Here is a 22877-nt window from a genome sequence, read left to right on the forward strand (position 1 = left end):
CACTCACAAAATATCCTAAATGCTAATATAATACTACCAATGCTAAGATCGTTTTCTAATACACTACTACATCCATCAAACATCACTAAATGCTAACATGACTCTACCTTTGCTAAAAAGCCGTACATCTTCCATTGCTATTATACTAACACACTGCCTTCACAGTCCCTTAAATGCTAACTATGTTCCTCCTTGCTTTGCTGAGTAAAACAGACACAGCTCTGCTCTGCGGTCACGGTCCAGCCCTTTTTTAATCATCCCTCTCTCCCTCCTTCCATCTCTCCCACCCTTCCGTTGATATACTAAGCAGTTTGTGCCAAGTTAATCTAAAGGCCAAGGAGACACCGGGAGAGAAAGGTTCTCTCTACCCTCAGGGCTACCAGCTGATCTGAAAACAAGAAACAAGCACACAATGAAAAGACCAAAGGGGACAGTGGGAATTTTCCCAAGGTTATGGCTATGTTAACATCCACCTTGAAAACATAACCACGGTAAAGAGAAAAGGCACCATAACTAACGGTTTGAATATAACCACACTGTCAACAAGACACAATGAGTCTTGATATTGGTGGCAGTAGAAATTAAGTGTATCTGCTCAACTGTGTTAAATCTGTCTGACAGTGAAATCGTACAGCTACATCTCCAGCAGTTCCCCAGAAATCTCTTGCTAAGCGGCAGACAGTACTACCGTAAAATGGCAACCAAAGATTCTCCATTTGCGTTCTGTACAGAGAAATGTAACGATGCATCTGTAGCTATGTACCTTCCTGTCTTTAATGAAAAAAGGGATGTTCCAAGCACAGTGTCACAATTTCCAAATTCACCTCTTTGACTAATGTGGATGCTTACTGTTGCTGGATGGGTGCAGCAGGCGTGAATATATTATGGTCATTATCACACATACAGACGCACGCACGCACGCACACACACACACACACACACACACACGCATGCACGCACGCACACACGCACGCGCACACACACACACACACACACGCACGCATGTACGCACGTATAAACGCACACACACGCACGCACGCACACACACACACACACACACGCATGCACGCACGCACACACGCACGCACACACACACACACACGCACGCACGCATAAACGCACACACACACACGCACGCACACACACGCGCGCACACACGCACACACACTGTGTGGTTCCGCCAGAGTGCATCAGGTTGAAGAGACTGGCTCTCTGACAACACTAACAGCGGTCTATTCTGCCTACTAATACAATGGCAGGCAGGGTAATACAATGTCAGGCAGGGAGGAGGGAACAGCGAGGACACTAGGACCCATGGGAGGCACAGTGGCATACATGAGAGACGCACTTCAGCCTGAGTCAGGCATGTTGTGTAACAGGGGAGAGACCAAGGGCCTTGTTTCCATACCGGCTCCCCCAACACAGCACGTACAGAGACCCAGTGAGGGACAAAGAGACAGAGAGAGAGAGAGAGAGAGAGAGAGAGAGAGATCGAGAGAAAGAGAGAGTCCACACACATGCCATTCACACAGACACAAACACAAGCATATACGCCTGCCAGAGCACATGTGGGAGAGTGTCACTGCTGGGAGTCCATACTTACACATCCATTACATACGAAAGCATGCACACATACCATTTGTAGACTAGAAAACAACCCACACATGCATGACTGGATGTCAAATGAGTCATCTCTATGTCAGTGTGATGTGGATGATCAGACACTGAATACATCGAAATATGAAAACTGCCATTGACAAAATAATCAATATGGACCAGTATGACTTTTGGCCGAACAACAAGAGAGGAGAACGTAATGGTGATGGAGAGAGATTGTTTTGAATCCATTCTCAATCCTGCTGCGCTATAAAAAACATGATACCCCTTTTAACACCCCATTCAATACACTGACCTCACTCCCCACATCAAACAAAAAGCAACAAGACAAACAAAATGAATCGATAAAAACATGCACAACACAGCATGCCAGTAAAATGGAGAATGAGTTGAATGTGTTATGACCATGCTGTCAATTAACTTCTGGGCCACATCCTGACTGATGGCAGCCCATTCTTGCATAATCAATGCTTGGAGTTTGTCAGAATTTGTGGGGTTTTGTTTGTCCACCCGCCTCTTGAGGATTGACCACAAGTTCTCAATGGGATTAAGGTCTGGGGATTTTCCTGGCCATGGACCCAAAATATTGATGTTTTGTTCCCTGAGCCACTTAGTTATCACTTTTGCCTTATGGCAAGGTGCTCCATCATGCTGGAAAAGGCATTGTTCGTCACCAAACTGTTCCTGGATGGTTGGGAGAAGTTGCTCTCTGAGGATCTGTTGGTACCATTCTTTATTCATGGCTGTGTTCTTATGCAAAATTGTGAGTGAGCCCACTGTCTTGGCTGGGAAGCAACCCCACACATGAATGGTCTCAGGATGCTTTACTGTTGGCATGACACAGGACTGATGGTAGCGCTCACCTTGTCTTCTCCGGACAAGCTTTTTTCCGGATGCCCCAAACAATCGGAAAGGGGATTCATCAGAGAAAATGACTTTAAGCCAGTCCTCAGCAGTCCAATCCCTGTACCTTTTGCAGAATATCAGTCTGTCCCTGATGTTTTTCCTGGAGAGAAGTGGCTTGTTTGCTGCCCTTCTTGACACCAGGCCATCCTACAAAAGTCTTCGCCTCACTGTGCGTACAGATGCACTCACACCTGCCTGCTGCCATTCCTGAGCAAGCTCTGTACTGGTGGTGCCCCAATCCCGCAGCTGAATCAACTTCAGGAGACGGTCCTGGCACTTGCTGGACCTTCTTCGGCATCCTGAAGCCTTCTTCACAACAATTGAACCGCTCTCCTTGAAGTTCTTGATGATCCGATAAATGGTTGATATAGGTGCAATCTTGCTGGCAGCAATATCCTTGCCCGTGAAGCCCTTTTTGTGCAAAGCAATGATGACGGCACGTGTTTCCTTGCAGGTAACCATGAACTCAATCAGCATGACAGAGTGATCTCCAGACTTGTCCTCATCAACACTCACACCTGTGTTAATGAGAGAATCACTGACATGATGTCAGCTGGTCCTTTTGTGGCAGGGCTGAAATGCAGTGGAAATGTTTTTGGGGGATTCAGTTCATTTGCATGGGGGACTTTGCAATTAATTGCAATTCATCGGATCACTCTTCATAACATTCTGGAGTATATGCAAATTGCCCTCATACAAACTGAGGCACCAGACTTTGTGAAAATCAATATTTCTGTCATTCAAAACTTTGGCCATGACTGTACTTCCCCAGTGCCAGATGAATTTGTGGATACCATTTTTATGTATCGGTGTCCAGTATTAAACTTTTAACCTTTATTTAACTAGGCAAGGCAGTTAAGAACAAATTCTTATTTACAATGACTGCCTACCCCGGGCAAACCCGGACGACGTTGGGCCAATTGTGCGCCGCTCTATGGGACTCCCAATCCCGGACGGATGTGATACAGCCTGGAATCGAACCAGGGACTGTAGTTACTCTTGCACTGAGATGCAGTGCCTTAGACCGCTGCGCCACTAGGGAGCCCAGTATGAAGGGCGATAGAGGTAGTTTCTCGAACCAATGCTAACTAGCATTAGTGCAATGACTGGAAGTTTATGGGTATCTACTAGCATGCATGCCTCATTGCCAAAATCCCGAAGAATCCCTTGAATAGGCTTCCTCTGTGAACTCAAGCTTGCTATTGTAGGGAATAGAGAGATGCAGTCAAAAACTGATAAAGAGAGTAAGAGGGCTAAAGAGAGTTAAGGGGCTAAAGATTGTGAGGGGCTAAAGAGAATGAGAAGAATAAATAGAGTGAAATGACTAAATTAAGTGAGAGGACAAAAGAGAGTGGGAGAACTAAAGAGAGTGAGAGAACTAAAGAGAGTGAGAGGGCAAGAAGAGGGTGAAGGGGCTAAAGAGAGTGAGAGGGCAAGAGAGAGTGAGAAGGCTAAAGAGAGTGAGAGGGCTAAAGAGAGTGAGAAGGCTAAATAGAGTGAGAGGGCTAAATAGAGTGAGAGGACTAAATAGAGTGAGAGGACTATAGAGAGTGAGAGGGCTAAATAGAGTGAGAGGGCAAGAAAGTGTGAGGGCTAAAGACAGTGAGATGGCAAAAGAGAGTGAGAGGGCTAAAGAGAGTGAGATAGCTAAATAGATTGAGATAGCTAAATAGAGTGAGAGGGGAAAAGAGAGCGAGAGAGAAAAAGAGAGCAAGAGGACTAAATAGAGAGAGATAGCTAAAGAGATTGAGAGGGCTAAATAGAGTGAAAGGACTAAATAGAGTGAGAGGACTAAAGAGAGTGAGATAGCTAAATAGATTGAGATAGCTAAATAGAGTGAGAGGGGAAAAGAGAGCGAGAGAGAAAAAGAGAGCAAGAGGACTAAATAGAGAGAGATAGCTAAAGAGATTGAGAGGGCTAAATAGAGTGAAAGGACTAAATAGAGTGAGAGGACTAAATAGAGTGAGAGGACTAAATAGAGTGAGATAGCTAAATAGAGCGAGAGGGAAAAAGAGAGCGAGAGGGCTAAATAGAGTGAGAGGACTAAATAGAGTGAGAGGGGAAAAGAGAGTGAGAGGACTAAATAGAGAGTGATAGCTAAAGAGAGTGAGAGGGCTAAATAGAGTGAGATAGCTAAATAGATTGAGATAGCTAAATAGAGTGAGAGGGGAAAAGAGAGCGAGAGAGAAAAAGAGAGCAAGAGGACTAAATAGAGAGAGATAGCTAAAGAGATTGAGAGGGCTAAATAGAGTGAAAGGACTAAATAGAGTGAGAGGACTAAATAGAGTGAGAGGACTAAATAGAGTGAGATAGCTAAATAGAGCGAGAGGGAAAAAGAGAGCGAGAGGGCTAAATAGAGTGAGAGGACTAAATAGAGTGAGAGGGGAAAAGAGAGTGAGAGGACTAAATAGAGAGTGATAGCTAAAGAGAGTGAGAGGGCTAAATAGAGTGAAAGGACTAAATAGAGTGAGAGGGCTAAATAGAGTGAGAGGGGAAAAGAGAGCGATAGAGAAAAAGAGAGCGAGAGGACTAAATAGAGAGAGGTAGCTAAAGAGAGTGAGAGGGCTAAATAGAGTGAGAGGAATAAATAGAGTGAGAGGGCTAAATAGAGTGAGAGGGGAAAAGAGAGCGAGAGAGAAAAAGAGAGCGAGAGGACTAAATAGAGAGAGATAGCTAAAGAGAGTGAGAGGGCTAAATAGAGGGAGAGGGCTAAATAGAGTGAGAGCGAAAAAGAGAGTGAGAGGGCTAAATAGAGTGAGAGGGCTAAATAAAGTGAGAGGACAAAAGAGAGTGAGAGAACTAAAGAGAGTGAGAGAACTAAAGAGAGTGAGAGAGATAAAGAGAGTGAGAGGGCTAAAGAGAGTGAGAGAACTAAAGAGAGTGAGAGGGCAAAAGAGAGTGAGAGGGCAAGAAGAGAGTGAAGGGGCTAAAGAGAGTGAGAGGGCTAAAGAGAGTGAGAGGGCTAAAATGAGCGAGAAGGCTAAATAGAGTGAGAGGGCTAAAGAGCGTGAGAGGCATAAAGAGAGTGAGAGGGGAAAATAGAGTGAGAGGGCTAAAGAGAGTGAGAGGGCTAAATAGAGTGAGAGGGCTAAATAGAGTGAGAGGACTAAAGAGAGTGAGAGGGCTATAGAGAGTGAGAGGGAAAAATAGAGTGAGAGGACTATAGAGAGTGAGAGGGCTAAAGAGAGTGAGAGGGATAAATAGAGTGAGAGGGGAAAAGAGAGCGAGAGGGCTAAAGAGAGCGAGAGGGCTAAAGAGAGCGAGAGGACTAAATAGAGTGAGAGGGCTAAATAGAGTGAGAGTGATAAATAGAGTGAGAGGGGAAAAGAGAGTGAGAGTGCTAAATAGAGTGAGAGGACAAAAGAGAGTGAGAGAACTAAAGAGAGTGAGAGAACTAAAGAGAGTGAGAGGGATAAAGAGAGTGAGAGGGCTAAAGAGAGTGAGATAACTAAAGAGAGTGAGAGGGCAAAAGAGAGTGAGAGGGCAAGAAGAGAGTGAAGGGGCTAAAGAGAGTGAGAGGGCTAAAGAGAGTGAGAGGGCTAAAATGAGCGAGAAGGCTAAATAGAGTGAGAGGGCTAAAGAGCGTGAGAGGCATAAAGAGAGTGAGAGGGCTAAATAGAGTGAGAGGGCTAAATAGAGTGAGAGGACTAAAGAGAGTGAGAGGGCTATAGAGAGTGAGAGGGAAAAATAGAGTGAGAGGACTATAGAGAGTGAGAGGGCTAAAGAGAGTGAGAGGGATAAATAGAGTGAGAGGGGAAAAGAGAGCGAGAGGGCTAAAGAGAGCGAGAGGGCTAAAGAGAGCGAGAGGACTAAATAGAGTGAGAGGGCTAAATAGAGTGAGAGTGATAAATAGAGTGAGAGGGGAAAAGAGAGTGAGAGTGCTAAATAGAGTGAGAGTGCTAAATAGAGTGAGAGGGCTAAATAGAGTGAGAGGGCTAAATAGAGTGAGAGTGCTAAACAGAGTGAGAGTGCTAAATAGAGTGAGAGGGCTAAACAGAGTGAGAGGGCTAAATAGAGCGAGAGGACTAAATAGAGAGATAGCTAAATAGAGTGAGAGGGCTAAATAGAGTGAGAGGGCTAAATAGAGTGAGAGGGATACATAGAGCGAGATGACTAAATAGAGAGAGATAGCTAAATAGAGTGAAAGGTAAAAAAAGAGTGAGTGGAATAAATAGAGTGAGAGGGCTAAATAGGGTGAGAGGACTATAGAGAGTGAGAGGGCTAAATAGGGTGAGAGGACTATAGAGAGTGAGAGGGCTAAATAGAGTGAGAGGGCTAAAGAGAGTGAAAGGAGTAAATAGAGTGAGAGGGCTAAAGAGAGTGAGAGAGCTAAATAGAGTGAGAGTAAATAGAGTGAGAGAGAGTGAGAGAGCTAAATAGAGTGAGAGGAGTAAATAGAGTGAGAGGGCTAAATAAAGTGCGAGGGCTAAATAGAGTGAGAGGGAAAAAGAGAGTGAGAGGACTAAATAGAGTGAGAAGACTACATATCGAATAAACAAGGAGGGAAAGACAGATAAGGGAACCGGAATAGAGAGAGTGTAATACATTTAGAATAATCGACAGCAGGCTGGCCATTAGAACCATCTTACCCAACATGCCCTTGCTTTCCTCTGACAGACACATGTCCTTCTCTGCGCTGGGCAGCACAAAGCCCACCACGAAGATCTCCACACCGTCCGCCATCAGCGCCAGCCCCAGCACAAAGTACAGCGTCCACTGGAACTTCCCATGGCCACACTCCTGCAGGATGGTCTCGTACTGCTGGGCCAGCTCCTCCTGATCCTTCCTCCTCTCCGCCTCGAACTGGGCCAGGTCCCTAATCTGAGCTTGGGGGGCAATCCCGTCCACCGGAACCGTTTTTCCGGACTCTGCCCGGGGGATTCCCTGATACTCGCCCTCGTAGATCTCATCGTCTTCGTCGTGACCTTCCGTGGAGTCGCTGTGGCCGCCCTCGTCGTCGTTGGCCCGGCTGTCGTTGCGGTAGTAGCCGTCGCCATCTTGGCTCTGCTGCACGGGGTAGTCGTCATCGTCGTCCTCTTCCTCGAAGCGCTTGTACGAGCGCTTGGTGTACTCATCTGCCATTTTGTCCACGCTGCGGCCCACCTTCTTGCCCGCCTGCTTCTTCACCACCTTGGCGATGTCTTTGGCGCCGCGGATGAAGTCCTGCCGTCCGTCTCGTCCATAGCCGTCGTCCATCTTGGCTCTGGCGGTGAGGTTGGTTGCTGCTAGGAATGGGAGATATCAGGAGTGGCACAAGAGCATGGGTGTGAACTGGGGATCTCTGTGGATCTGGAATTCAGCGCCACGGACAGCTCTTCTATCAGCTACAGCCAGAATATTTTCCTCCAAATTGAGACCTGGAATGAAAGAGAGGATTCTGTTAGAATGGCACCTCCAACAGTGTAAAGAAACTACGCAGCATCAACTGTCCATCACAGTTCTCACTCATTCTCACTCCAACTTCCAATCAAGAAATACAAACGATGATGTTTCCATACTGTTCCAATTTTCACAAGAGTATACACCTGCGTCTGTACATGACAGCTGGCCGGTGGCACCTTAATTGGGAGGATGGGCTCATAGTAATGGCTTGAACGGATAAATGGAATGGTATCGGACACATCAAACACGTGTTTGATACCATTCCATTCACTCCATTCCAGCAATTATTATGATCCGTCCTGCCTCCTGTACTGCACATGCCACAGAAAGCCAAACTCAAGTGAAGTCAGTAACCGCATGGAGGTTCTCAATACCTGTATTCATGATTCTCAACAAATGGCCTTATTCCTATGGCTGAACCCAGTCAGCCCACCTTATCTGACCCAATGTAATGTCCTTAATAAGTGGACATGACAGCTTTAAGTAGAAAACGACAGAAGAGCTCTTGTTCAAACTCAGTGGCCTACATTGATTGAGCCCCAGTTATCTCATAGGTCTCTCCCAGCCCAACCACAGGTCACAGCATGGCATTTCCAATGGCTCTCGGCTTGAATCAAACCTTCAAGGGAACATACTGCTACACTGACGGCCCAGTTAGGAGCACTGCAATTACATTTGTTCCCAGGAAGTCTATAAAGAGACATTATTACTTCCTGTCTGACAATCTGGAGAATGGGGTGATATAAGCCTATATGTCTAGCAGATGAATGCATTAATACGATGAGCTATAGTAGGCAATTAGGTAACGCTACCAGTTTCTTTTGGGAGATAGCTTAGTCCTTCAGCGATATCACTTTAAAATCATCTTGTGGTATTCAGTGAACTGATGTGGCGTGGCAATAATGTTTTCTTAGTTTGTCTAGTGTCTGTCTAGTGTGGTCTAGTATGTGTCTAGTGAGTGTCTAGCGAGTGTCTAGTGTGTGTGTCTAGTGAGTGTCTAGTGTGTGTCTAGTGAGTATCTAGTGTGGTCTGGTATGTGTCTAGTGAGTGTCTAGTGTGTGTCTAGTGAGTGTCTAGTGTGTCTCCAGTGTGTGTCTAGTGAGTGTCTAGTGTGGTCTAGTGTGGTCTAGTGAGTGTCTGGTGAGTGGCTAGTATGGTCTTGTGTGGTCTAGTATGTGTCAGGTGAGTGTCTAGTGAGTGTCTAGTGAGTGTGGTCTAGTGAGTGTGATCTAGTGAGTGTCTGGTGAGTGTCTAGTGTGTGTCTAGTGTGTGTCCAGTGTGAGTCTAGTGAGTGTCTAGTGTGGTCTAGTGTGGTCTAGTGAGTGTTTGGTGAGTGTCTAGTATGGTCTTGTGTGGTCTAGTATGTGTCAGGTGAGTGTCTAGTGAGTGTCTAGTGTGTTTCTAGTGAGTGTCTAGTGTGTGTCTATTGAGTGTCTAGTGAGTGTCTAGTGTGTGTCTAGTGAGTGTCTAGTGTGTGTCTAGTGAGTGTCTAGTGTGTGTCTAGTGAGTGTCTAGTGTGGTCTAGTATGTGTCTAGTGAGTGTCTAATGAGTGTCTAGTGAGTGTCTAGCGTGTGTCTAGCATGGTCTTGTGTGGTCTAGTATGTGTCAGGTGAGTGTCTAGTGTGTGTCTAGTGAGTGTCTAGTGAGTGTCTAGTGTGTGTCTAGTGAGTATCTAGTGTGGTCTGGTGAGTGTCTAGTGAGTGTCTAGTGAGTGTCTAGTGTGTGTCTAGTATGGTCTTGTGTGGTCTAGTATGTGTCAGGTGAGTGTCTAGTGTTTGTCTAGTGAGTGTCTAGTGAGTGTCTAGTGTGTGTCTAGTATGGTCTTGTGTGGTCTAGTGTGTGTCTAGTGAGTGTTTAGTGAGTGTCTTGTGTGTGCCTAGTATGTGTCTAGTGAGTGTCTAGTGGGTGTCTAGTGTGGTCTAGTATGTGTCAGGTGAGTGTCTAGTGTGTCTCCAGTGTGGTCTAGTGTGGTCTAGTGAGTGTCTGGTGAGTGTCTAGTATGGTCTTGTGTGGTCTAGTATGTCAGGTGAGTGTCTAGTGAGTGTCTAGTGTGTTTCTAGTGTGTGTCTAGTGTGTGTCTATTGAGTGTCGAGTGAGTGTCTAGTGAGTGTCTGGTGTGTGTCTAGTGAGTGTCTAGTGTGTGTATAGTGTGGTCTAGTGTGTGTCTGGTGAGTGTCTAGTATGGTCTTGTGTGGTCTAGTATGTGTCAGGTGAGTGTCTAGTGTGTTTCTAGTGTGTGTCTCGTGTGTGTCTATGTAACAGTATAACTTTAGACCGTCCCCTCGCCCATACCCGGGCGTGAACCAGGGACCCTCTGCACACATCAACAACAGTCACCCACGAAGCATCGTTACCCATTGCTCCACAAAAGCCGCGGCCCTTGCAGAGCAAGGGGAACCACTACTTCAAGGTCTCAGAGCAAGTGACGTCACTGATTGAAACGCTATTTAGTGCGCACCGCTAACTAAGCTAGCCGTTTCACATCGGTTACATCTATTGAGTGTCGAGTGTGTGTCTAGTGAGTGTCTAGTGAGTGTCTAGTGAGTGTGGTCTAGTGAGTGTCTGGTGAGTGTCTAGTGTGTGTCTAGTGTGTGTCCAGTGTGAGTCTAGTGAGTGTCTAGTGTGGTCTAGTGTGGTCTAGTGAGTGTCTGGTGAGTGTCTAGTATGGTCTTGTGTGGACTAGTATGTGTCAGGTGAGTGTGTAGTGTGTTTCTAGTGTGTGTCTAGTGTGTGTCTATTGAGTGTCTAGTGAGTGTCTAGTGAGTGTGGTCTAGTGAGTGTGGTCTAGTGAGTGTCTGGTGAGTGTCTAGTGTGTGACTAGTGTGTGTCTATTGAGTGTCTAGTGAGTGTCTAGTGAGTGTCTAGTGTGTGTCTAGTGAGTGTCTAGTGTGTGTGTCTAGTGAGTGTCTAGTGTGTGTCTAGTGAGTGTCTAGTGTGGTCTAGTATGTGTCTAGTGAGTGTCTAGTGAGTGTCTAGTGAGTGTCTAGCGTGTGTCTAGTATGGTCTTGTGTGGTCTAGTATGTGTCTAGTGAGTGTCTAGTGTGTGTCTAGTGAGTGTCTAGTGTGGTCTAGTATGTGTCTAGTGAGTGTCTAATGAGTGTCTAGTGAGTGTCTAGTATGGTCTTGTGTGGTCTAGTATGTGTCTAGTGAGTGTCTAGTGAGTGTCTTGTGTGTGTCTAGTGTGTCTCCAGTGTGTGTCTAGTGAGTGTCTAGTGTGGTCTAGTGTGGTCTAGTGAGTGTCTGGTGAGTGTCTAGTATGGTCTTGTGTGGTCTAGTATGTGTCAGGTGAGTGTCTAGTGAGTGTCTAGTGTGTTTCTAGTGTGTGTCTAGTGAGTGTCTGGTGAGTGTCTGGTGAGTGTCTAGTGAGTGTCTAGTGTGTGTCTAGTGTGTGTCTATTGAGTGTCAAGTGTGTGTCTATTGAGTGTCTAGTGAGTGTCTAGTGAGTGTCTAGTGTGTCTCCAGTGTGTGTCTAGTGAGTGTCTAGTGTGGTCTAGTGAGTGTCTGGTGAGTGTCTAGTATGGTGTTGTGTGGTCTAGTATGTGTCAGGTGAGTGTCTAGTGAGTGTCTAGTGAGTGTCTAGTGTGTTTCTAGTGTGTGTCTAGCGTGTGTCTATTGAGTGTCGAGTGAGTGTGGTCTAGTGAGTGTGGTCTAGTGAGTGTGGTCTAGTGAGTGTCTGGTGAGTGTCTGGTGAGTGTCTAGTGAGTGTCTAGTGTGTGTCTAGTGTGTGTCTATTGAGTGTTGAGTGTGTGTCTATTGAGTGTCTATTGAGTGTCTAGTGAGTGTCTAGTGTGTCTCCAGTGTGTGTCTAGTGTGTGTATAGTGTGGTCTAGTGTGTGTCTGGTGAGTGTCTAGTATGGTGTTGTGTGGTCTAGTATGTGTCAGGTGAGTGTCTAGTGAGTGTCTAGTGTGTTTCTAGTGAGTGTCTAGTGTGTGTCTATTGAGTGTCTAGTGAGTGTCTAGTGTGTGTCTAGTGAGTGTCTAGTGTGTGTCTAGTGAGTGTTGAGTGTGTGTCTATTGAGTGTCTAGTGAGTGTCTAGTGAGTGTCTAGTGTGTCTCCAGTGTGTGTCTAGTGAGTGTCTAGTGTGGTCTAGTGTGTGTCTGGTGAGTGTCTAGTATGGTGTTGTGTGGTCTAGTATGTGTCAGGCGAGTGTCTAGTGAGTGTCTAGTGAGTGTCTAGTGTGTTTCTAGTGTGTGTCTAGTGTGTGTCTATTGAGTGTCGAGTGAGTGTCTAGTGAGTGTCTAGTGAGTGTGGTCTAGTGAGTGTGGTCTAGTGAGTGTCTGGTGAGTGTCTAGTGTGTGTCTAGTGTGTGTCTAGTGAGTGTCTATTGAGTGTCTAGTGTGTGTCTAGTGTGGTCTAGTGAGTCTCTGGTGAGTGTCTAGTATGGTCTTGTGTGGTCTAGTATGTGTCAGGTGAGTGTCTAGTGGGTGTCTAGTGTGTTTCTAGTGTGTGTCTAGTGTGTGTCTATTGTGTGTCTAGTGTTCACATCAAGGATCCTTGGAGGATCATATCACCTCCACCCTACCTGATACCCTAGACCCACTCCAATTTGCTTACTGCCCCAATAGGTCCACAGACGAAGCAATCGCCATCACACTGCACACTGCCCTAACCTATCTGGACAAGAGGAATATCTATGTAAGAATGTTGTTCATTGACTACAGCTCAGCATTTAACACCACTGTACCCTCCAAACTCGTCAATAAGCTTGAGTCCCTGGGTCTCAACCCCGCCCTGTGCAACTGGGTCCTGGACTTTCTGACAGGTCGCACGCAGCTGGTGAGGGTAGGAAACAACATCTCCACCCCGCTGATCCTCAACACTGGGGCCCCACAAGGGTTCGTTCTCAGCCCTCTCCTGTACTCCCTGTTCACCCATGACTACGTGGCCTTGCACGCCTTCAACTCAATCATCAAGTTTGCAGACAACACTCCAGTGGTAGGCTTGATTACCAACAACGACAAGACGGCCTACAGGGAGGAGGGGAGTGTGGTGTCAGGAAAATAACCTCTCACTCAACGTCAACAAAACAAAGGAGATGATCGTGGACTTCAGGAAACAGCCGAGGGAACATCCCCCCCATCCACAATGACGGGACAGTAGTGGAGAAGGTGGAACGTTTTAAGTTGCTCTGTGTATACATCACGGACAAACTAAAATGGTCCACTCACACTGACAGTATGGTGAAGAAGGTGCAACAGTGCCTTTTCGTCCTCAGGAATTTGGCTAGTCACCTAAATCACTCACAAACTTTTACAGATCGAGAGCATCCTGTCGGGCTGTATCACCGTCTGGTACGGAAACTGCTCCACCCACAACTGTAAGGCTCTCCAGAGGATAGTGCGGTCTGCACAACACATCACCAGGGGCAAACGACCTGCCCTCCAGGACACCTACAGCATCCGATGTCACAGAAAGGTCAAAAAGATCATCATGGAAAACAACCATCCGAGCCACTGCCTGTTCACCCTGCTATCATCCAGAAGGCGAGGTCAGTAAAGGTGCATCAAAGCTGGGACCGAGAGACTGAAAAACAGCTTCTATCTCAAGGCCATCAGACTGTTAAACAGCCATCACTAACATAGAGTGGCTGCTGCCAACATACAGACTGAAATCTCGGGCCACTTTAATCAGTTTAATAAATGGATGTAATAAAGGAATCACTAGTCACTTTAATAAGCCCACTTTAACAATGACTACATATCCACATTACTCATCTCATATGTACACTACCGTTCAAAAGTTTGGGGTCACTTAGAAATGTCCTTGTTTTTGAAAGAGAAGCACATTTTTGTCCATTAAAATAACATCAAATTGATCGGAAATACAGTGTAGATTCAGTGTAGTTAATGTTGTAAATGACTATTGTAGCTGGAAACTGCAGTTTTGTTAATGGATTATCTACATAGGCGTACAGAGGCCCATTATCAGCAACCATCACTCCTGTGTTCCAATGACCAGTTGGATGAGCTAACACAACGTGCCATTAGAAAACCCTTTTGCAATTATGTTAGCGCAGCTGAAAACTGTTGTTCTGATTAAAGAAGCAAGAAAACTGGCCTTCTTTAGACTAGTTGAGTATCTGGAGCATCCGCATTTGTGGGTTCGATTACAGGCTCAAAATGGCCAGAAACAAATAACTTTCTTCTGAAACTCTTCAGTATATTCTTGTTCTGAGAAATGAAGGCCATTCCATGCGAGAAACTGCCAAGAAACTGAAGATCTCATACAACGCTGTGTACTACTCCCTTCATAGAACAGCGCAAACTGTCTCTAACCAGAATAGAAAAAGGAGTGGGAGGCCCCGGTGCACAACTGAGCAAGAGGACAAGTACATTTGAATGTCTAGTTCAAGAAACAGACGCCTCACAAGCCCTCAACTGGCAGCAAATGATAAACGTGGATTACAGGAGTGATGGTTGCTGATAATGGGCCTCTGTACACCTATGTAGATATTCCATTAAATTTCAGCCGTTTACAGCTACAATAGTCAGTTACAACATTAACAATGTCTACAATGTATTTCTGATCAATTTGATGTTCTTTTAAGGCACCAGAAAATTTGCTTTTCTTTCAAAAACAAAAACTAAGTGACCCCAAACTTTTGAACGGTAGTGTATATACTGTATTCAATACCATCTACTGCATATTGCTTATGCCGCTCGGCTATCACTCATCCATATATTTATATGTACATAGTGTGTGTCTAGTGTGTGTCTAGTGAGTGTCTAGTGAGTGTCTAGCGAGTGTCTAGTGTGTCTAGTGAAAGTCTAGTGAGTGTCTAGTGTGTGTCTAGTGAGTGTCTAGTGAGTGTCTAGTGAGTGTCTAGTGTTTGTCTAGTGAGTGTCTAGTGTGTGTCTAGTGTGTGTCTAGTGAGTGTCTAGTGAGTGTCTAGTGTGTGTCTAGTGAGTGTCTAGTGAGTGTCTAGTGTGTGTCTAGTGAGTGTCTAGTGAGTGTCTAGCGAGTGTCTAGTGAGTGTCTAGTGTGTCTAGTGAGTGTCTAGTTTTTGTCTAGTGAGTGTCTAGTGAGTGTCTAGTGTGTGTCTAGTGAGTGTCTAGTGAGTGTCTAGTGTGTGTCTAGTGAGTGTCTAGTGAGTGTCTAGCGAGTGTCTAGTGAGTGTCTAGTGTGTCTAGTGAGTGTCTAGTTTTTGTCTAGTGAGTGTCTAGTGAGTGTCTAGTGTGTGTCTAGTGAGTGTCTAGTGAGTGTCTAGTGAGTGTCTAGTGTGTGTCTAGTGAGTGTCTAGTGAGTGTCTAGTGAGTGTCTAATTAGTGTGGCCCCCTTTTCACATTTCCTTCCCTATTTTTCCTTTTTCTCTACTCATCTCAGCCTCTTTCTCTATTACCCTTCTCCTTCCCTGTCTTCCTCCTCTCTCCTTTCTCCATCCTTCCTCTTTCCCTCTTGTCATTCTCCCCCTCTCCTCACGCTCATTCTCTGTCACTCCTTCCCTAACTCTGTTTCTCTCTCTCCCTTCCCCGGCTCTCTCTCTCTCTGTTATTTGTGGGTAAGGATAATTGGTTCTCAGCTTCACTCTGTTCTTTCTGTTGTGTATTCCTCTCCTTGTGGCCCTATCGGCAACGCTAACCTGACTGGGCTGTGCCGTTTAACCTCCCAGAGTCTTTCTGCTCCTGCTAGAGTCTCCAGAGATAGCAGGCAGGTTAAACCTTGACCCGGAGAACAAGGCCGACAGAAAAAAGGCCAGTCTAAATCTGGCAGCTGAGTGGTCTGCTCTTTTCCCTGCACCTCTGTCACCATTAACACACTCAGGTCCGTCTAATTTGTCTCAAAGAGGAATACAGCAATACAGCTAAGGGAAACAGATGCAGTCAGATTGTCAGATTACTATACAGTACCTTTAGAGAGAAAGTGTGCACACTGTTCATTGAAATCCCGGAACAATATATAGCCCAGACTACTATACAACCTTAAAATATGATGTTTCTTTAGTGAATACTAATTTGATTATCTCAGAAATGTGACTGTATGCTGTTAGTTTGATAATAACACCTATCTGAAATGGTGGTGTGTAGGAGACAGTGTGAAGCTGATCCCTTGATAGAGTGGTGTTGGTGCCCACTGTGGCTGCCTAGTGCTATTGGATTCTCTGGCCATTTGAAGAGGAGGAGACACAGCAGGAGAAGAGAACAGGCCTCAGGGAGGATCCATAGACCATAGCTGAACCCAATGACCATGCACACACTCTGAAATACTGTAACAGTACCCACCCTTCTTTGGTTAGTGGCCCCCCTTGTATCTGTTAACACTATTTTACAGTGCTATTTCAGCTAGTACCTGTTAGACAAGGGGTACTCTCTGGTGCTGTGATTCAGTACCTGGTACCTAAAAGGCACATACGTAACTACCAAGTCAACAGTGTAACAGGCTACTATTACAGCCTTACCAAACGGACTACTTCCTGTACTGTATTAGAAGTGTCCTGGTTAAGTAGCATGAGATCAGATGGGATAGAAACTGGAGGAGATGAGGGAAGGGGCTGGGGGGTGAGGATGGAGGGCTGGGGAGCAGCTCACACAACAGACTGGCAGAGATCACTGAACCCAAAGGTCTTCTGGGAAGACTAGGTTTCCAAGAAACACTCACTTAGACTGAAAATGAACCCCGGAAACAACAGCCGCTATATCAGTCATCTATGACCTCTGTCTTTTCTACCAAGTCAATATAGCGTGGCTATATACAGGGGGTACCGGCCATTTGATTAGATGTTCGGGAGTCTTATGGCTTGGGGGTAGAAGCTGTTTAGAAGCCTCTTGGACCTAGACTTGGCGCTCTGGTACCACTTGCCGTGCGGTAGCAGAGAGACAGTCTATGACATGGGTGGCTGGAGTCTTCCTCTGACACCGCCTGGTATAGAGGTCCTGGATGGCAGGACGCTTGGCTGCGGTGATGTACTGGGCAGTATGCACTACCCTCTGTAATGCCTTGCGGTCGGAGGCCCGAGCATTTGCCATACCAGGCAGTGATGCAACCCGTCAGGATGCTCTTGATGGTGCAGCTGTTCTGAGGACCCATGCCAAAAAAAAAAAAATATCCTGAGGGGGAATTGGTTTTGTCGTGCCCTCTTCACGACTGTCTGGTGTGCTTGGACCATGTTAGTTTGTTGGTGATGTGGACGCCAAGGAACTTGAAGCTGTCAACCTGCTCCACTACAGCCCTGTCGATGAGAAAGGGGGAGTGCTTGGTCCTCCTTTTCCTGTAGTCCACAATCATCTCCTTCGTCTTGATCACATTGATGGAGAGGTTGTTGTCCTTGCACTACACGGTCAGGTCTCTGACCTCCTCCCTATAGGCTGTCTCATCGTTGTCGGTGACACTGTTGTGTCATCGGCAAACTTAAGGATGGTGTTGGAGTCGTGTCTGGTCGTGCTGTCATGAGTGAACAGGGAGTACAGGAGGGGACTGAGCACGCACCCCTGAGGGGCCCCCGTGTTGAGGATCAAATCAAAATCAAATGTATTTATATAGCCCTTCTTACATCAGCTGATTTATCAAAGTGCTGTACAGAAACCCAGCCTAAAACCCCAAACAGCAAGCAATGCAGGTGTAGAAGCACGGTGGCTAGGAAAAACTCCCTAGAAAAGGCCAAAACCTAGAAAGAAACCTAGAGAGGAACCAGGCTATGAGGGGCGGCCAGTCCTCTTCTGGCTGTGCTGGGTGGAGGATCAGCGTGGCGGATGTGTTGTTACCAACCCTTGCCACCTAGGGGTCGGCCCGTCAGGAAGTCCAGGATCCAGTTGCAAAGGGAGGTGTTTAGTCCCAGGGTCCTTTGCTTAGTGATGATCTTTGAGAGCACGATGGTGTTGAACTCTGAGCTGTGGTCAATGAATAGCATTCTCACATACAGGTGTTCCTTTTGTCCAGGTGTGAAAGGGCAGTGTGCCGAGCAAAAGAGATTTCATAATCTGTGGATCTGTTGGTGCGGTATGCAAATTGGAGTGGGTCTAGGGTTTCTGGGATAATGTTGTTGATGAAAGGCCATGACCAGCCTTTCAAAGCATTTCATGGCTACAGACGTGAGTGCTACGGGTGGGTAGTTATTTGACAGGTTAACGTAGTGTTCTTGGGCACAGGGACTATGGTGGTCTGCTTGAAACATGTTGGTACTACAGACTCAGACAGGGAGAGGTTGAAAATGTCATGAAGACACTTGCCAGTTGGTCAGCGCATGCTGGTAATCCATCTAGCCCTGCGGCCTTGAATGTTGACCTGTTTAAAGGTCTTACTCACATCGGCTGCGTAGTACGATTCAATCTTAGTCCTGTATTGATGCTTTGCCTGTTAGATGGTTCGTCGGAGAGCATAGTGCGATTTCTAATAAGCTTCCGGGTTAGAGTCCCGCTCCTTGAAAGCTGCAGCTCTACCCTTTAGCTCAGTGTGAATGTTGCCTGTAATCCATGGCTTCTGGTTGGGGTATGTACGTACAGTCACTGTGGGGACGTCGTCATCAATTAACTTATTGATGAAGCGAGTGAGTGAATTGGTGTACTCCTCAATACCATCGGATGAATCCCCAAACATATTCCAGTCTGTGCTAGCAAAACAGTCCTTTAGTTTAGCATCTGCTTCATCTTACCACTTTTCAATAGACAGAGTCACTGGTGCTTCCTGCTTTAATTTTTGCTTGTAAGCAGAAATCAGGAGGATAAAATGAAGGTCAGATTTTCCAAATGGAGGGCTAGGGAGAGCTTTGTATGTGTCTCTGTGTGTGGAGTAAAGGTGGTAAAGGAGTAAAGGTCCCTCTGGTTGCACATTTAACATGCTGATAGAAATTAGGTCAAACTGATTTAAGTTTCCCTGCATTAAAGTATCCAGCCACTAGGAGCGCCACCTCTGGATGAGCATTTTCCTGTTTTCTTATGGCAGTATACAGCTCATTGAGTGCGGTTTTAGAGCCAGCATCGGTCTGTGGTGGTATATAGACAGCTACGACAAATACAGATGAAAACTCTCTAGGTAGATAGTGTGGTCTACATCTTATCATGAGATACTCTACCTCAGGCAAGCAAAACCTCGAGGCTTCCTTAGATATCGTGCACCAGCTGTTGTTTACAAATATACATAGGAATTCGCCCCATGTCTTACCAGAGACTGCTGTTCTATCCTGCTGATAGAGTGTATAACCCGCCAGCGGTATGTTATTAATGTCGTCGTTCAGCCACGACTCTGTCAAGCATAAGATATTACAGTTTTTGAAGTCCCGTTGGTAGGATATACGTGCTTTCAGTTCATCCCATTTATTTTCCAGCGATTGAACGTTGGATAACAGTACGGATGTCAAAGGCAGATTAGCCACCCGTCGCTTGATCCTCACAAGGCACCCCGATCTCTTTCCGCAAAATCTCTCTTTTTTTTCTCTCCTGCAAATGATGGGGATGAGGGCCTGTTCGGATGTTTGGAGCATATCCCGTCCGACTCATTAAAACAAAATTCTTCATCCAATTTGAGGTGAATAATCGCTGTTCTGATGTCCAGAAGTTATTTTCGGTCATAAGAGATGGTAGCAGCAACATTACGTACAAAATAAGTCACAAAGGCTTCCATTAGCAGATACTGTGACACTGAAACATGGTTGCATGTCAAGGTAAATGATAGATTGCATTGAATTGCATGTTAATATTCTCTACATATCATGTCCTCTCCTTGTTCGCCGCTGGGCTAATATAGGCCAGAATGTTGTATGTGGATTTGCTTCATCTACTTCACACGGTAAAGTGTGCATTAGGTGCCACCAGAGTGGTACATAGAAACCTGATTTCCATATAAATGGCAGTGAGTGAGATGGCCCCTACTGGCCCTTGAAATCCCTGCCTCTGAGTCAGACCCTATCTGCTAGCTACAGATGTTATTTTGTTGCTGAGAATTTTCCTGCACAGCATGAAATGCAAACTTGTAGTGTATTTGAGTTTTAAAACGGCTTCTAAAGTTTGTAAATTCCACTTTGAAATTTCAGACTTGATTTGCCCTTACGAAAAAATGTATCAACCCCTACAAAAATGGCCATTAATTAATTATAATCCGCATAATAATTTACATTTCCTGTTGCTGTAGGATTACTTTCCTGCTGTAGCAAACTGGATCAAATTAAGATCCTACATCTGTATGGCTCGGGAATCCTGAAGCCATTGCATTTAAACCAGGGTCCATTGTACCACAAGCATCTTTCATGGAAGAGAAAGCACAAGAGAGACAATCTTCCATTCCTACTGAACGGAGCTTGATGTGCAGGTGGGAATATGAATTGTGGTAAAGCCAAAAATACTTGAAAAACATAAGGAGGTAAATATGAAATGGAAATCCTCCTGTAGGACCTTTGGCAGGTGAACAAGAGCAGACATACAGTATGCATAAAACATGAGGCTTGCTGTAACAAGCAGGTTTCCCAGGAAGGGAACAACCTTGTGGTTGCATTACACATGGAGTTAGTGCGTAAAGAGGAGGAAGCTCAAGAATAGTTCTATATGCTGATTTGTATGCCAGCAGCCTCTCTAAGAAAACAACATTGAATCATTGCATACTTTGACAACAGTATATTCATTGGCAATGAGATTGGAAACGTGGGCTGAGAGGGAATCCAATGAATCCATGTTGATATGAATTATTTTCAAAGAAGAGAAAATTATATAATTTGAAACAGACAGACAATGTATCAGAATATGTCGCCATGCAAAAAAACTTTTGTCCCTTGTGCCTGCCTGTATTGGTGGAGGAGTTTCCTGCCTTAACATCATTAGTGGTTAATGGGCCATAGTTTACAAGGATCCTTACACAGAATGACTCTGTTGGGAGCTGTCTGCTTTGGTAAGACATCTCAATCTAGCAACCAGAGGACATATTTCATGTGTCGTCAGAGAAGATGAATGAGGCCCTCCCAGAGGACATATTTAGTTCTGTGTTTGGATAAGAAAACGTGACACTAAAACAGAGGAGTAAAGGCTGTATTAAACCTCCCCCACCTACTGAAATATAGTTACTCCTTACTCCCTAAAGGTCTAACCTCTGTTCCTGATCTTTAATAGTTTAAGAGGGCTATTACTCACCTACCCCATTCTAGAGACCCTGGTGTACCTTACTTTAATGGTCCACTGAGCTAGGCTATTCTGTAAAAGAGCTGCTCCAAAACCAAAAGCATATTGTATCATCTCTTAGCAATTCAAGATCTTCAGGGCACATAAAACCGCCCACCTCTGCACTTGGTCTAGAAATCTTGATCTTCACACAGCGCCTCAGTCAATCTTCTATCCCTCTCGGAGACACCAGCCGGTTGGCTGGCTGTCCTTTGTCTCCATGGTCACGACTTCAACACCAGGAGCCACTCACTACTAAATGCAATGAGCTAACCATCACCATCAGATTTCTCTTGAACCATCCCCACTACTGATAGATATGAGTAGGTACAGATAGGCTTTTTAGCCTGGAATAATAAACCATTCTCTACTTGAGAGTTATGCTGCATCAAGTATGTGGCTGTTAGTACTAAAAAAAATTGATAATAAATTAGGTGTCTAAAGGGAGCCGGACCAAAACCCTAGCTGTCGTTTGCCAGTGATGAAAGACTTAATTATTTAAACCTATTTCCTTCTAGTGAGCTGAGAGGATGCCAGGGGGTCAGTGGAGCTCCTCTCTACACCACACACGAAACCGGAACAGAGCAGCAGCTTGCTCACAATAAAAGAGAGCAGAGAGAAACAGGAAATAACCTACCCTGAAGCTAAGATAACGCTAGCTAGCACGTTAAAACTGAGGCAGTGCACTAAAGCGGAACAGCCTTTTGCTCTGGCTGAAGCTACTGTATTTGCTTAACTTAAAAGGCCCTACCACGGCTAAAATACAGCTAGTAAATTTAGACTCGAGCACTGGGCTAGGCAACCGTCAACAGCTGAAATTGTGTGGGTCAATTTCCAATCAAATCATTGCTAATGCTAAGGAGCAGTTGCTAAATGTGATACAACACTGTCAATTTCCACCCTAAAACCATTGTGCTAATAGTAATGGAGGAATATATGCCGAAGTTAAAGACAACATCAAGTTCAGACAGTTCTGTGCCAGAAGGGTATGTCACCGTGGCTTAAAACGATTCCAGTTTAGTGCTAATGCTACCAGGGCTATTAATCCACCCAAGAAAGTTTATGAGTTGGAAAAACGATGTATGTTAAAAGAGAATACTAGAGACATAGGCCCAACTTTATCTCATGCAGTATAGGCCCAACTTTATGTCATGCAGTATAGGCCCAACTTTCTGTCATGCAGTATAAGGTGTGAGACAATCAATAAAAGTCACAAGTCAATGAAAACAGATACAATGGAGTAGGCCCTATAACTCAATATAAGGCTTGTTTGCACAGTACAGTTGTCTGGCTGGCTGTCCAAAAGCCTTGTTTGTTTAATCACAGTACATGAGACCCTACATACCTTTCGGTGTATAAATTTGTACAGTAAGCTGTATCGATCTTTGTGCACAGTGTCTCCCTCTGTTCAAACAATGGAGTAAGGAGGGAATATGATGTTTCCGTTTCAGTCGACTCTCTCTGACTCCTCTGTGTACAGTTCACTGGAGCACAGATTGTCAGTCACTCTGCCAAGGACAAGAGTCAAGATCCCATTACAAAATGGCATGAGTGGCTTGGGGAGTCTGTCAGTAAAAGCTAACTGTTGTCATATATCCTACTAGCAAGAAAACCCTTCCACAGAAAACCCACAACTGTGCTGAATAGGGACACTTCAATTTAGCCTTTGGCTACACTTGGATAAGCTAGGTGAATGTGCATATAAATCGGTCATTTAGATCCACTTCAAACAGATCTCCATTTGACAATGTGGGGTATATATCCACCAAAAGAGAGAAATGCATGTGATAAAGGAGTGACATTTTATTCAGCGGAGGCTTTATAAACGTTTATCAGGAGACAGTGTTGCCGGGGAGAAGTCAGCCAGTAATGGAGTAAGAAGATGGATGACAGT

General features: G+C 45.3%; 1 protein-coding gene across 1 annotated transcript in view; it reads right to left on the reverse strand.

The window, feature by feature from the left end:
* sv2a (synaptic vesicle glycoprotein 2A) overlaps positions 1 to 22877 on the reverse strand; it is a 68426-nt gene that overhangs the window by 31750 nt on the left and 13799 nt on the right. The window contains exon 2 of the mRNA XM_036946294.2: positions 7113 to 7880. Coding sequence (XP_036802189.1) covers positions 7113 to 7719 — 607 coding nt within the window. The 5' untranslated portion in view covers positions 7720 to 7880. The remainder of the gene's footprint in view (positions 1 to 7112; positions 7881 to 22877) is intronic.

This window comes from Oncorhynchus mykiss, chromosome 2 (assembly GCF_057628025.1).
Source record: "Oncorhynchus mykiss isolate SJ-2025 chromosome 2, ASM5762802v1, whole genome shotgun sequence".
In the NCBI taxonomy this organism is placed as follows: domain Eukaryota; kingdom Metazoa; phylum Chordata; class Actinopteri; order Salmoniformes; family Salmonidae; genus Oncorhynchus; species Oncorhynchus mykiss.